This window comes from Pyxicephalus adspersus, chromosome 9 (assembly GCF_032062135.1).
Source record: "Pyxicephalus adspersus chromosome 9, UCB_Pads_2.0, whole genome shotgun sequence".
NCBI classification, from domain to species: domain Eukaryota; kingdom Metazoa; phylum Chordata; class Amphibia; order Anura; family Pyxicephalidae; genus Pyxicephalus; species Pyxicephalus adspersus.
Genome location: NC_092866.1, coordinates 61,519,953 through 61,535,542, shown reverse-complemented (window position 1 = coordinate 61,535,542; position 15,590 = coordinate 61,519,953). Strand labels below are relative to the sequence as shown.

The 15,590-nt window shown below is 40.3% G+C and overlaps 1 protein-coding gene and 1 long non-coding RNA gene across 3 annotated transcripts in view; one reads left to right on the top strand and one right to left on the bottom strand.

Annotated features, from left to right (window-relative positions):
* Window positions 1-2,232: 2,232 nt before the first annotated feature.
* On the bottom strand, window positions 2,233-4,847 carry ADM (adrenomedullin). 2 transcript variants are annotated; one of them, XM_072422255.1, is made up of 4 exons: window positions 4,746-4,847; window positions 4,175-4,288; window positions 3,951-4,076; window positions 2,233-3,547 (listed from the first exon to the last, which is right to left on the bottom strand). In XM_072422255.1, exons 2-4 carry the CDS (start codon window positions 4,270-4,272, stop codon window positions 3,193-3,195), a joined length of 579 nt encoding a protein of 192 aa, XP_072278356.1. In that variant the 5' UTR covers window positions 4,273-4,288; window positions 4,746-4,847; the 3' UTR covers window positions 2,233-3,192. The 2 variants fall into 2 exon arrangements, with proteins under 2 accessions (XP_072278356.1, XP_072278355.1); XM_072422254.1 differs by having other exon boundaries at window positions 4,175-4,285.
* A 126-nt stretch (window positions 4,848-4,973) lies between these two features.
* LOC140338172 (uncharacterized) overlaps window positions 4,974-15,590 on the top strand; it is a 14,223-nt gene continuing 3,606 nt past the window's right edge. Inside the window, exon 1 of the long non-coding RNA XR_011922201.1 lies at window positions 4,974-5,078. This is a non-coding gene — a long non-coding RNA (uncharacterized lncRNA). The remainder of the gene's footprint in view (window positions 5,079-15,590) is intronic.

Here is a 15,590-nt window from a genome sequence, read left to right as displayed (position 1 = left end):
CTACGGGTGGCGCCAGAGCACCGCTTTAGGATGGACGTGTCTCCAAGCAGGTCCCAGTGTTCCAGGTTGGATAACATTGCAATAATGAGCCATGAGAAATAGAAAAATACAGAATTTAGTTACATTGTTTCTGTTTGCTGATTGCGCAATCTTCTGGAAAAAAAAGCATCTGGGATAACTTGAACGGAAAATTCTGGAAGAGACGAGTACGTCGCTGTTTATAAGTACTTTTTTATCTGCTAAGTCCAAAACCACAGAGTACAACCCCGCCATGTTCATTCCTGGCACATTGTTGGAACATTTCAAATTACTAAAATTATTTTGCTAATATTTAATTAAAATGTATTTTCATTATCTCTATATTAGCAGCTTTCCTTACAATAATACCTGCTGATTGTGCCATGAAGGTCTTTGTCAAGGTATATTCTTCTGAAGGGTGACAACGTTCTGTTTCTGACTACCAGTTGTACTTTTGTGTTGTCTTGCTGACATATTGGCCCTGATTTAATAAAGCTCTCTAAGGCTGGGGAGGATACACTTTCATCAGTGAAGCTGGGTGATTCTGAATACCTGGAATAGGTTTCCTAAAAATCATTTGCTATTTGTTAGCAAATGTTTTCAATCCTGGACCAGATCCATTTCAGGTTTGCTGGATCACCCAGCTTGGCTTTTGATGGAGACAACAAATTACCATTTTACATATATTGCAAAGACATGGGAAACTTCCTAGCAAAAGCAATGCTCTGCCAAGCGCTGTTAGTCCACATGGGCTGATTCATTTGGCCCATCTCATAGACTTAATAGGCAACCCCTATTTAATGTACAGTACTGCATAATATGTTGGCGCCATATAAATCCTGTTTAATAAAAATAATATTCATAATAACCCAATGCCAAACAACAAATTCCCAAGTTGACAACATTGCTGCTTATTGAACATGCGCATTCATTTAGTTTTGTCAGCTTGCAAAAAGAAATGCTGTTACTGCCAAGATCTCCTACAACTGCAAGCTTCACACAGCCAATGGCTACTTATAAATATACAGGGGCAATTTACAGGCACCTCAACTGGTTAAAAGTTATCAAACATCCTCAAATAGTTATCAAACATTTTCAAACAATCTCAGGATATTATCCCATTTGATGTGATTTTTCCAAAACTGGTTTCATACTTTGAGAACATGGGGTAAAGCCTCCACCCTGCTTCTATGCCCATAAGCATGGGCCTGTACTGGCCTTGTGTTAAGTCATTGCAGGACAGTGTAGGGTTAAATTCTATTTCTTCCAAGTTAGTAGATTTAAAGGAGAGACCTCTAAGAGCCCTTCAGTCTGTTCTCCAGGAATCTTGTAAACTGTTCAGCCAGCAGAATGTATTACATTGCATATTTGGTTTGTATAGGAAGGAATAAATCCATGGCAGTAGAGAGCGCTCTGCAGCAATAAATAGCTTGTACCATTCCTGCAGCTAGAAATGAATCAGCAGTAGCTGTCCGGGGCAGCATGGTGTGTAGATATAGGAGACATAATACTCATTTGTGTAATGCTTTTTACTTCCACCCATGTAGGTTTTTAAACATTTGATTGCTTTGTGCGATTCTCTTGCTCCGATTCCCACCGAAGATGCCAAAATGGGGTTTGGATATGTTTATTGTTGGGTCAGGTATTCCTGATGGTGGTAAAAACATACTAGATGCCTTAATGGGGTTTGGATATGTTTATTGTTGGGGCAGGTATTCCTGATGGTGGTAAAACATATTGGTCAAGTATATGGTCCTATTCCAAACGCATTACTTATGCTTACAGTAGAAATATTGGATTGGATTGGACTAGAAGTCAGAGTTCTGAAGACAGAATTGTACAGATTCTACAAAAACCTATCCAAAATGTTTATGAATAGTTTTGTTTTGTAAAATGATCAATATATTGCATACTTATGTGTATAAGCGAATTTGCAGCATTGTTGCAGAATAAAAATGAGATCACTTATAGATTTAATATTCTTACCCCTGTCCTCAGACTAATGTTGTTTTATAGTCTAGGAACTCTGCCAGAACGGTGAAAGAGCCAGTAGACATTCCACACATCATGTCCCCAATACGGGGATTTATTATTTTAACGTTTGACCTATTTTTTCCAAGGAACAGGTGGCTGTCTAGTTTGTATCACCTTAAAAAGAACTTCCCCATGGAACAAACAGCATGAAACAGCAAAAAACAACGGAATGCAGAAAGATTCAGGTGAATGTTTTATTTTATTATAGTTCAATGTAACCCGGACAGGTGTATTAAAATGTAACATAGAATAACTCTTCATAGAAACAGGAATGAAAAATACAGATCACATTGAACAATATCTTCATAAAATAGATGCAATGCCCTTATTTATACTTTATATATATATAATATTCAGGTAAAAAAATAACTTTGACTTTGAACAATACAAACATGAATTAAATAAAGATTGTCGACTTAAACGTGGACAAATATAAAAAATAACATAGATTGCACTTCAGGTTCAAGTATTAGGTTTAGTTCACAAGGAACTAGGAAATAAAAGTTTCTAGATTGTCTTTATATTGGGATTTTAGAGTCTCTGTAACAAGTCTGTTGGCAGTGACAGGGCAGTAAATGGGAAAGTTTTCTCAGGCAGATAAAACTTTTTTGCCGGTAAAACAGTTGCTTGCTTCTCCAACAATCAGAAGTCATTGACGTTTGGGACTCGCTTGTCCCTAGCTGAGGTCAGTTCTTTCTTTTCACACATCCAAGAAAATCTTTGCAGCACCATTTCCAGCTCCAGACCCAGGAGTAAGGTCAAACGAGTGACTTGCCATTGCTTTGACACCTCCATATAAAAAACTGGTCAACCAAAAAGTCTCCAAACTCACAATAAACCCCATTAAAGGTTTTTTTTGGTATGGTCTATCAGTGCTCACAAGTGCAAAATTGTACATCCTACAATGGACCAGAAAGCTTTACAATCTTCTCAACTTTGCATCACCAAAACTCGAAGCCCATGCTTTTACCTCCAGGCTTACTACAACACTTCATCGGCCGGCTCCTTCTGTCCTCTCCTCAGTCCTTGATACAGGTTCACTGAGCTAATGACGAGGATTTCCACGGACCACAGAAAGGAGATCCTTAGCTTCCACCTTTATTTTTTCCAAAAACAACCTCCAACAGTTCAGTTCTTGGTTTAAGTCCTTAGCAAGGTCTGGAACAGTTTGCCTTTGGTCTTTGAAGCAACATTAACATCCAAGAGCTGTTGGGCTTTACTTTTACCGCTTCTGGTGCTGACCCACCATGGTTGGATTTTACCATCGACCACGGGGAGAAGAAGCCTTCTCTCGGGGACAGACCTTCTCCTGCGACCGTATCCCTGTATTTTTTTAATCGGTGCTGTGGTGTCCTTGTCTTTGTCAGTGTACTGGTAGATCTTGTTGGCCAAGTTGTGGACGATGCAAGTACCAAATTTGCAGCCCCCGTAGGAAACCTGGGGGTAGTTGCTGAAGCTGTGACGGTATCTTTTTACACGGATATGGGCGCCATTGCTGGAAAAAAAGAAAAAAGAAATCATTAGATATATTAGGCTAGTGGTGGGACACTTTATCTTTTTTGATAGTAATCAAGGCAAGACCAGACTTTGATACTCCAGATACTAAGAACCAACAAGCACCACAAAGGAGGTATTAAGGTATTTGTAGTTCTTCAGTTGCAACAATATCAAATGTTGCTTTTAATTAACATATGCCCTATAGAATTGCTCAACATTAAAATACAATAAAAATCTGACTAATATTTTAGGGTTTGTAGGATATATTGTCCATTTGTTAAGCTCTCTGCTATCTGAAGTCACCTTCTTGGTGACACCAATAGAAAGCACACACTTCCAGATAATATATTAAACAAACAAATAGATTATGAGTATGTATTAATATCTTTATAGACATTTACCTGTTTTGAGGCATCATGGAATCTTTAGTATCTTCTGGTCTGACAAAAGAACCTTCAGTCATTGCATCATTTGATAATAGTGTCATCACCTCTCTCTTCATTCTATTCCCTCTTATTAAATTCCATCTGCAAAATGCACAAAACAAGTTTAGCATTCACATTCAAAAGTTTCATAGAACAGATCTTATAAACTTCTTTTTTTTTTCAAAGTTCCATAAACTTACTTTTTTTTGTCTCCTAGACTGACTTCCAATCTTGCCATGACGGAGCCAAGGAAGGTCAAATAACTTATGAGGAGCACGATGGTGTAAGCCAATTCCATTCTGGACCGATTCCTGCTGGAGAAATACAAAAATGAGCTCTTTAGAGAGATTGTCAAGAGTTGTAGCACAGCCTGAAATCATCTCTGTGGCTTGCAGAAGTTTTTTAGCCCTGTCCTCCTCCTAATCTGTGTTTGCTTTACATTTTTATCAGTTAAACAAACACACAAATCTAGAAATACATCCAAAACACCAACTGGGACACTTGTAGAGGACTCTGCACCGCACAAAAAAATGCTAAGCAATAAATTCCTTTATTATCTGCCCAGTGCCAATAAGTTGGTTAAGTTATTTTATTTTTTTTTCCATGGAAAAATTTGCAATATTAGTAAAAGTGCATGGAAAATTCCTGCAGTTGTTGTAAGTGATATTGTGTCTATGCAGAAAAGTTTGAATAAAGTAGGATTTAAAGGAAATTGCTGTATTATTTGCCGCAAAGTAGTAATTAAATATTAAGTTTGGAAAGAATGCCTACCTGTTGCGAGCGAGATAATCCAAAGAGTTTTCTTGCAGGAAGGGATATAATCCAAAGTTTCAGAATGAGTTGCTCTGTGAGCTGTTCTCTTGCAGTCTGACTGTTCAGCTCAACTCAGCTGCCTTATAAACCAGGGGGGTGGGCGTGGCCTGAGGGTGAGTGACAGCCCCATCCACTGTATACAGAGCAATACAATGCATGCTGGATTCTGGTATAAACTCCTATTGTGTTCCATTGCTGGAAAAATAAGCAGATTATAAAAAAAAGGAAAAAATCCAAATCCTGCCCAGCTGCACACTGGACGTTTCCTAATAAGGGATGTTTGGTGGAATTGTGAGTAAATAAGATAGGCATTAGGTAAATGTGTGGGTGTCTGTGTGTGTTGGGGGGGCTTTAATAATAATATTATTAATATTATTTTTATATACTTAGGTATACATAGACAGAATTAGTTCTTTAGTTCTTTAGTATTGTATTTCTCTATCTTGGAAGATCATTGGAAGGTGCTGAGTGACTGGCACCAGGATTGAGAAATCTCTAATTATTTTCTACTAAGTTCTAGAAGCATGGGAGGTGGAGAGAGGTAAGATTTGGGAATTACTGTGGGGAGCAAGATCAATGTTGTAAAGGTTCAATAGGTAGATAGATAGGTAGATAGATAAATAGATAGATAGATAGATAGATAGATAGATAGATAGATAGATAGAGGGATAGATGGATAGATAGATAGGAAAGAAATAGATAGCATAGAGATAGAACAATGTGTAATGTGTTGGCTTAAATGCAAGACAATATCAACAAAAATTAGATAGATTGATTAGAGGAGAAAGAAAGAAAAGAAAAGAAAGAAAGAAAGAAAGAAAAAAATATTTTGAGTTCCTCTGAAAAACATTTGGTGACATTGCTATGAACTATGCACAGCACTATGGAATATGTTGAAGCTACATAAATACCTATTATATATAACTATCTAGATAGATAAAAGGTATAAAAGAAAAAAGAAAGGAGCCAGGGTATTTGTATTTGTGGCATTTATGCTCAATTTGACTGGCAAAATCCGATTAGCAATTTAGATGGATAGATAGATAGATAGATAGATAGATAGATAGATAGATAGATAGATAGATAGAGGGATAGATAGAGGGATAGATAGATAGATAGATAGATAGATAGATAGATAGATAGATAGATAGATAGAGGGATAGATAGAGGGATAGATAGATAGATATTGGAAATAACTCCTTTCTGCATTTGTTATAACTAGGGAAACTTACACATTTTGCATGATATAAACCTGAGATGGGCTCAGTCATGGCAGATACCATCTTGCTGAGTCACAGATGCCCTGGGCACATTGACTGCCAGGCAGAGGTGGGGCAGGGGGCAGAGAGGTTAAAATGCATGTGTAATGGAGTCATTTAGAGGACTTAACCCTTGAAGTGACATCTCCAGTACTGTGTTACAGAAAGACTGCAGTACATATATTAGGTGCACATGGATAATGGGTGTTATAGAGTTGTGCATTCATACAACATAGGATAAAGAGGGATGAATAATCTGTAGTCCTCTTCTATTCCCTTTCTGTATTATACTCCCCATGATGTATACCTGTCCTTTATTTTTTCTGCCCCACTAATAGCAAGTGTCTTTTCCTGCTGCTGACAATTGTTAAAACTCTGTGCTTCTTTCTCCCCATGTCTGTCTATTCCTCCAGCATCTCTTCTTCTGCATCATCCTTCAAAAACTGGGCAATATTCTCATCTTCTTTAGGAAAGACTGGACCACATCAACTGCTAATGGACCACATCACCTAATTAGTGTCACTTGAAATGATTTTAGTAAATAGGTTAATTTAATCATGCACAAAAATGTAAATGATCTATGTGTTGGTAATAAAGCAAATTTTGCACAGATACCCCTGCTCAGCATTCTAAATGATCATTCATACTGATAGCATTGGTAATAATACTAATAATGATATTACTTTTTTTTATTTATAAAGCACCAACATATTCAGCAGCCCTGTACAAAAAATAAGAACCTACCAAATGTGATTCTGCAACATTTTGGAAATTCCATTTTTTATCTGTCATTTGATCTGTCATCTGCAACTTTTTTCTTTTAACTCTCATACAAGTTAGTTTCAACTTTATCATACTGCCAGCACTGTCCTGTCTGTGGCTGGTTTTACCTCTCCCTGTCCTGCTGCTTCTGTTACACAGGAAGACTGATTTACTGTAACCAGCTAACACTGCCAGCTTTACTCCTTCCTCAGCAGCAGAGGGATGATTGAATGCTTGTGCATGGATACAACAATGCTTAGTGGGAGATCTTTGAATCATCCTATGTTTTCTATGTTTCTGCTATATTTCCTTCATTCCTTCTATTTGATCTTTTCATCCCTTATCCCCTCTACACTATCATGTGTTCTCTTTTCTCCTATCTCTTCATTTCCCCTTCCCTCTCAGCTTTACTCTCTTCTACCCTTTCTCCTCTCTTTCCATCCTATCCTTTCCCTTCTGCTATATTCTCTTCTTTTTTTCATCCCCTTTCTTCTCTGCTCTCTTCTCTCCCTTTATTATTTCCCATTCTCTTCTTTACTTTTTCCCTCTCCTTGCTGTCTCCCTTCTGCTCTTCTGTCCTCTCTAATTCTCTTCTCTACCTTGTCCTCTGCTGTCTCCTGTCAGGTCTTCTCTACCCTCTCATTTCCTTTCTTCTCCACTCTTTACTCTTTTACTCTCTCTCATCTCCTAATGTCACTTTCTGTCCCCTGCCCTCTTCTCTTTCATGTCTTCTTCTTTCCTGTCTGTGTATCTTCCTCCTCTCTCCTTTTCTCTTCTTTGCTTTCTGCAGTTTTCGCTCCCCAAACTCATTTTCTCTCCTGTCCCATGTCTCCTCCTGTTGATTAGAGGAAAAAGAAAGAAAGAAGGAGAGAGAGAGAGAAAGAAAGAAAAGTAAAGAAAGGTTTTGAGTCCCTCTGAAAACCATTTGGTGACCTTGCCTTCATTCCTACTATTCTATATCTTCTTTCTTCTCTGCTCTCTTTTCCCCAACTCATTTTCTCTCCTGTCCCATGTCCCTTTCCATTGATTAGAGGAAAAGGAAAGAAAGGAAGGAAGGAAGGAAGGAAGGAAAAAGAAAGAAAGAAAGAGAAAGAAAGAAAGGAAAGAAAGAAAGAAAGAAAGAAAGAAAGAAAGAAAGAAAGAAAGAAAGAAAGAAAGAAAGAAAGAAAGAAAGAAAGAAAGAAAGAAAGGAAAGAGAGATTTTGAGTTCCTCTGAAAAAAATTTGGTGACATTGCCTTCATTCCTTCTATTCTATATCCCCTTTCCTCCCTGCTCTCTTTTCTCCCCTTTCCTCCTTCTTCTTTTCTTTCCTCTTTCTCCTCTCCTAAAATTTCATATTCTACGCTCTTTACTGCAATCTCATCTCTGCTGCTCTGTCCTCTGCTCTCTTGTCTTCTATTCTGCTCACTTTCTTTTCCTCTCACCTCCCTTTTTTCTTTTTCCCCTTTATATTAATATATTTATATTATATTATCTCCCCTCTTTTGTCCTTTGCTCTGCTTTTATTTATTTTACTTTCTTCTTGCCTCTCTTCTCCCTTTATTTCCTCTCAATCATTTTGTACCTGGCGGGGTTTTTTTGCCTTCCTCTGGACTAACTATGTCCATAGGGTTTTATATCTGGTATATGTTTTTCCCTAATGGTTGAATTTGATGGTCGTATGTCTTTTTTCAGCCTGATTTGCTATGTAACTATTTAACTATGTAACTATCATTGCTTATCCTTCCCAGTAATTAGTTCTTCACGGTCCCATTGTCTGCATTGCATTTATTCCTCTGTAGATATTGCAACCTCTCTCCACCACCACAGACCATAAAACTACAAGCCCAGGTTACCCCCAACCTCTTCCTTGCTGGGTTCGCTGTGACTTCTAGTTCTTGTCCAGCTTGAAGGCTTCAATTTATGATCCCTGAACTATGTTGGATTTGGAAAACTTTGGGCACGCTACTTTTTTCATAAGCAATGCAGGGCACTTAGTTTGTTGGTTTCCTAGATACACATCAATGAGGATTAGTAATTGGGGAAAGTCTGTGACAAAGCTGAAAAAGGAGATGAAAGATGGTGCAGAATTCTGAAGGTGAATAAGGCGGTGAATGAGGCAGCAGGTGTGAGCTCAGCATAGGGAGGGTGTGACCGGTGTATACTCTGAGGACGGCATTCCTATGGAATGTCTACTTGTTGTGTTAGCTACCACCATAATAGAATCTTATTTTATATTCACGCAACATTAAACACACACCTGCTGATCACAAGACAATGAGATCATCATCTATTTACCCTCAAGCCACAGGTAAAAGTATGTAAACCCAGTCAGTCTCATGTAAGCGTTATGATGAAACCCAAATTATTTTTTAGTTTGAATCAGACAAATACCTTTCAGGTGCATCAGAACAAATTGTCTTTTACAATAGAAACAGACACAGAATACAAAAACCTGTTCCCTGTTAGCATGCTGCAAAGAAGAATCCTTGTAAGGGAAGCAGTGGTCTCTCTGCAAAGGTCAAACCCACCCCTGCTGAATCAGACTAGCATGCAATCTGTAAAACTGCCTCCTGATTGGAGAGCTCTAGTTCAGACTCATGTCATGGTAGGGTGACAGGTTCTCTTTATGACCCTTAGCTATGTAGGCACTATGGAATGGAACTTCTGCACACAGTGGGGGGCAAAGACATCCAATATCCAAAAGCTGCGGAGAGGGGGAAGAATCAGGCAGGTTAGGAGGTGAGTGTAATTCTTTTGCAGCAACTTTTTAACTGGGTTGTTTTTTAGATGACAGGACCACTTAAAAAAAATAACACAGAATAAAAAATATAATTTTCAGATTTTTGCAGCTAACAATTCAAATAAATCATTTAGAATTTATATTTCTAGGACTGCTTTATTCACAAAGCTTAAGCACAAAGAGAAGGATTTAATGAAGAAGAAGTCTTATGTTACTCAGGGCCAGTGGTGAACTTTGCCAGCAGTGGGCCCCTGTGCAGAACTGGCTTGGGGCCAATATGGTGAACTGACTTGGGACCCCTGTTGGCTGAGAAGTGCATTTCCCGGCAGGGTCCTCTCCTCCTCCTGTGTCATTGTCTGTATCTGTCTGTTATTTTCTACCCCTATTCAATGTATAGCGCTGCGTAATTTGTTGGCGCTATATAAATCCTGTTTATTTATAATAATAATAATATTAATAAATGGAACTGCTATGCATTAAACATGCAATAACGTAGGTTGCAGTTATGCTTGCTCATCACCACATGTGAATGGGGAAAGGAAAGGTGTGAATGGGCTCATATTGGTAAAAAATAATTAACTTTTTTGGAAAATAAGGATCCTTATTCTAATGTGTCAAATTGACTAAAATGGCTATTTATTGTACAGCGCTGCATAATAGGTTGGTGCTATAAAAATACTGTTTATAATAATAATAATAATAATGTTAATAATAATAATAATCTCCCTCACCTGATGGCAGCCCTGATAGGAATACCCTTGGGGGGTACAAGGGGTTTCTGGCCCCTAGATACCCCTCTAGCTGTTGGAAGTATAAATCCTTCAAGCATATGGATTGTATAGTATATCGGGCACCATGCAATCATTGTAGAACTAATTTCTGACTTCTGATTCCTATCTCATGTCTGTGGAATGATAAGACATGGAAGGGGGGTTGTGGGGGTAAGAAGGGTGCAGTGGGAAAGGATGAACTGGGTGCCAGCTCAGGTGAATGTCATCCAGGTGTGTGAATCCCTCAGGTATTTGTCACCCCCCCCCCCCATCCCTTCCAGAATCCTGAGCTGCCTGTGGTCCATCTGCCCCTTATTTGGTAAAATGAAGCCTTGCAATTAGCAGCTGCATTGCTCATCTAATTAATCTGCATCTACAAACAGGAAATGCCACAAGTTTTCCTTAGTCATCCGCAGCAGAGGCCTGACATTTGCACAGAGCGCAGAGTCCAGGCCATATAAGGCTGCACACCTATTTCTGATCATTGCACGCCGTGCAAGGGACCAGATCCACGTCTGTCACGTTCAGCACAGACAACCTGTGCTACCTGCGTGCAGGTGTGACAAAGCCACCTGACCCGCCTTTCCCTGAACAATGACGGCTTGGCTTGTGTGGTCACATTTTCTGCACTATTCACCAAACACCTGCACCCTTATGCAAGAGCCGATAATGTTTCAGGTGACTTTTCCATTCGCTGGCATCTAATGGCGTCTCTGCCATGTTGTTATGTTTAATATATCACTGAAAAAATTTATGTCTGTGTAAAATATATCTATTGATCCTGCCAGAAACCATTGGCTGTGCTGTACTTCTATCAGTTACATTGTTCTTGGATATCTCTTTGGACTGCAGAACCCCTCCCTCTCCTTGGAGAAGAAGGAGGAGATCTGCAGCCCTGATATGGGCGGTAACCAAGTGCAGCCACAAGTCCCAATATACAAAATATATACAGTAGAGCTAAGACTGGAGGAGCGAGAAGCAGCACAAGGAACTAAATGGATAAGCTGTGCTAGGAAGGAACTTGCTGATAGGTGGAGAGAACAGAGGGATAGAGAGATGTGCTCATCTGCTTCTCCTTTCACTGCCCTGTTAGCGGTGGGGAGAGGACCTGTAAGTATTATTACATAATTTAGATTCCTCATGCCAGACAGGCCGTGCATATATCAGGACTGGATGGACAGAAATGCTAATCCTCAAGCAGCTATTCACACACTTCATGTTAATCACTTCACGTAGGGCACCCAATGGCATCACCAAATGAAGCATCATGTACTAATATTAAAGTGGTATTTTTTTTGCCATGACTACAAATTTCACTTAAAGTTCAGGAAGAGGTGACATAGCCTTTGACTTCTGTGAGCATTGTGGATATATGACATCATTAGAGACTGCAGAAAGTAATTTGCTTTCCAGTCTTTATCAGCAAAGTTCAGCAGGAAGAATTACCTGCACTGGTGATGCCCATATATGGTGCCCCCCCCCCCCCATATATGGGCATCCCATATATAGCAATAGACTTTAGGTAAGGACGGAGATGACGAATTGCAACAAGATGAGTTTGTTCACATTCATATTTAATAGATTCCAGGTGGCAACTTTGGGAAGACAAGATGCCGTGTTATTCCAGTGGAGCTTTTCCTTAACCCAGCACCAACCCAAATGTCTCATATAAGACAGACATACAGAAAGAGGTGAGAAGACCCTGCACCGTGCAAAGCCTGCTGAATTTTGCTGCAGTGGATTTATAAAGCTTGTATTGTAGGTAAATGAAGCTGCGGATCTCAAATGATTCATTAACTCTTTTTTAATGTAAAGCCCCCCCCCCAGCCAGGATTTGTCGGTGTCCCTACTGTGGAGATTTATGCTCTGTAAAGTTTAAATTTGCTCAAATTTGCCTAAATTTTTTGATCATTGGGTCTCTGTGTTTCTGAATGTGATGCAGGCAGATCATGGCTAGTGGGCGGGGCTGAGCATGTGCCCTGATGCAATCAGTGGGCTGGCAGTTGGGAGGAGTTATGCAAATGTAATAATATTTTAATAGGCAGGTGAATGTCTGGGGGCGTGGTCATTCCTAGGCAGGCTGTATGCAGATCATCCCAGGTAATTCACACATGCAATGCTGAGCCTCTATAATGAAAAGAACTGAAATCCAATGAATGAAAGAGGCTGGGTCAAAGAAGGGCAGGTTGTGGTGGGAGGGGCAGGATGATCCTGGATGTCCTCCAGCCAGGAAATGGGGCGGGCTCTATCTTACTGCTAATGCACGTTGTGAGAAGCTCACAGTGTGCAGTGAAATCAGTTAGCAACTGAGGCTGGAAGGGCAGGCTGGAGGACAGGTTTTGGAAGGGAGGCTGGAGGGCAAATTTATTGGAAGGGAGGCTAGAGCGCAGATTTAATACAGGGGAGACTGGAGGACAGGTTTAATAGAAGGGAGGCTAGAGGGCAGATTTAATCGAAGGGAGGCTGGAGGGCAAGTTTGATGTAAGGGAGGCTGGAGGGCAGATTGAATACAGGGGAGGCTGGAGGGGAGATTTAATGGAAGGAAGGCTGGGGGGCAGATTTAATACAGGGGAGACTGGAGGACAGGTTTACTAGTAGGGAGGCTGGAGGGCAGATTTTTATACAGGGGAGGCTGGAGGGCAGATATTTATACAGGATAGGCTGGAGGGCAGATTTATTAGAAGGGAGGCTGGAGGGCAGATTTAATACAGGGGAGGATGGAGGACAGATTTAATGGAAGGGAGGCTAGAGGGCAGATTTAATGGAGAGAGGCTGGAGGGCAGATTTAATACAGGGAAGACTGGAGGACAGGTTTAATGGAAGGGAGGCTAGAGGGCAGATTTATTAGAAGGGAGGCTGGAGGGCAGATTTAATACAGGGGAGGATGGAGGACAGATTTAATGGAAGGGAGCCCAGAGGGCAGATTTAATGGAAGAGAGGCTGGAGGGCAGATTTAATACAGGGAAGACTGGAGGACAGGTTTAATGGAAGGAAGGCTAGAGGGCAGATTTAATGGAAGGGAGGCTGGGGGGCAGGTTTAATTGCTGGCTGGGTAATTCAGCTTTGGAGCAGGGAAGTAGCAGAAATCAGGTAAATTTGCCAAGCGGCAGAGATGAAGAATGGAAACTTCAGTATAAATGTTACAGCTGCAATATAATCTTATTGCACTGAGGGCAAACTAGGTGAAGCAGGAACCTGAGGTTTTCATATAGAGGGGAAAGACACATAATCCAGTACAGTGAACCTGTGAGAAACTTTATAGGTCCGCACGACTCTCCCTGACATGCCACAATGTGTGCTTTTTAGTTTTCATTAGAGGGCCACCCTTGGATTCCAATTCAGTGACTTTGCCTAGGCTGAGATGATGTCATCAGTGTGCTGCAGGCAGAGGGAAGCATTTCCTCAGTCTCCTTTCTCTTAGTGATCACACTGCAACATTGTAACTTTGTAGCTAGTCACAAGATTATTGGAAACAGTAATCTGTGAGAGGTAATGCATACCTGGAAATGTTACATCAATGCACGATTCGGTAGGTTCCTCCAGAGGTTGTTGCGGTTCCTTAAGCAATGAGCAATGTGTCACTCTCAGTTACCATTGACACCAATGATCTTTTTGGCTATCTGTATGGCTGACATTCTTCCCAAGGGTCAGCAATGTAAGAGGAATTCTTCCCACTGATCACCACACTAATGTATTGTGAGCTGTAGGTATAGTAATTATAGAAGGGGTTCTCTGAAGGGTATATTAAGGGGTCCCCCCTATGTAAAAGAGAAATGCTGGATTACAGTGTCACCATGCTGGCGCAGTACGTGCCACCGGGACGCACACGTGCTGGCTGCACACAAGCAGTATGTTAGGGACTGAGAACATTCCATGATGACATGCATGTAAACAGGGAATGATTTTTGGCAGCAGTATGCCGCTTGTACGTGGCTGCCAGCACATACCTCATCTTTTATATGTGTCACCTCTACAAATTGCTGTCAGTGCCTTGAGGTTTTAAATTAATAATATAGGTGGAAGTTTATCTTTAACATACAGTATATACGATGGCAGGTCCACTTTAAGAAAACCTAGCCTATGAAAAAAAAAAGAAATGCAACAGAAAACAATAATATTGATACAAAGAATAATATTAGAAAAAATAATAATAATCATAATAATAATATTAATCATAACAACAATAATTATCATCATTAGCAAAGTTTATCAAAGTAAAACCACACCCAGGAGTCACCACGCCACATGACAGAGATGTGTAAAAGGATAATATCTGCTAACATCCGCCATGACATCATATCTGTGTATAGGGAATGTAAAGAACATGACAGACTGAGCATGTATAGAAAAATGATGACAAAGTGTCACAATCTCTCTTTTGTCTTGAAAAGAATGCTTTCCCAGGAACTTGTTTAGCTAAGTGGACTTTGAGTTTGGCACTATGAACCTTGATTGCAATGTGTGGATGTCATTCTAACATGTGAAAGAGAGAAAAATAAACCTAGAGAGATGGGGGAGAGAGGAGAGAGAAGTATATGAAGAGGAGAGGAGAGAAGAAGAGAAGCTGAAAGAGGGGAGAAGAGGAGAAAGAAAGGCGAGGAGAGAGGAAAAGAAAATTGGAGAGAGAGAGAAGGAGAGATTTAGCAAGAATAGGAGAGAAGGACAGAAAGAGAGAGAAAGAAAGGAGATGAAGGAAAATAGAGGGAGAGAAAGGTGAGGAGAAGAAAAGAAAGATGGAGAGAGATAGAGGAAAGAGAGACAAGAAGAGAGATGGCGTGGGAGAAAGAGAGAGAAGTGGAGAAGAGAGATGGAGAAACACAAGAAGAGGGGAGTGAGAAGAGAGAAGAGACATGGCGAGTTATTAAAGAGAGGAGAGAGAGAGAGGGAGAAAGAAAATAGAGATAGAGAGATGGGGAAGCTGAGGGAGAGAGGAGAAGAGAGATAGCAAAATATAAGAAGAGGAGAGGAGAGTGAGAAGAGAGGTTAAAAGTGGGAAAAAGAGGCAGGGAAAGAGAGGAGAGAGGAAATAAAGATGGAGGGAGAGAAGAAGAGAGATTGAGCGAGAATAGGAGATAAGGAGAAAGACAGAATGAGAGGGGGATAGAGAGAGGAGAAGGAGAAGAAAAAAAAGCGAGGGAGAGAAAGGAGAGGAGAAGAAAGGAAAGATGGAGAGAGGGGGAGGAAAGAGGGACAAGGAGAGAGATGGCGTGAGAGAAAGAGAGGAGAGAAAAAGAGACTAGTGGAGAAGAGAGATAGAGAAACACAAGAGGAGGGGAGTGAGGAGAGAGA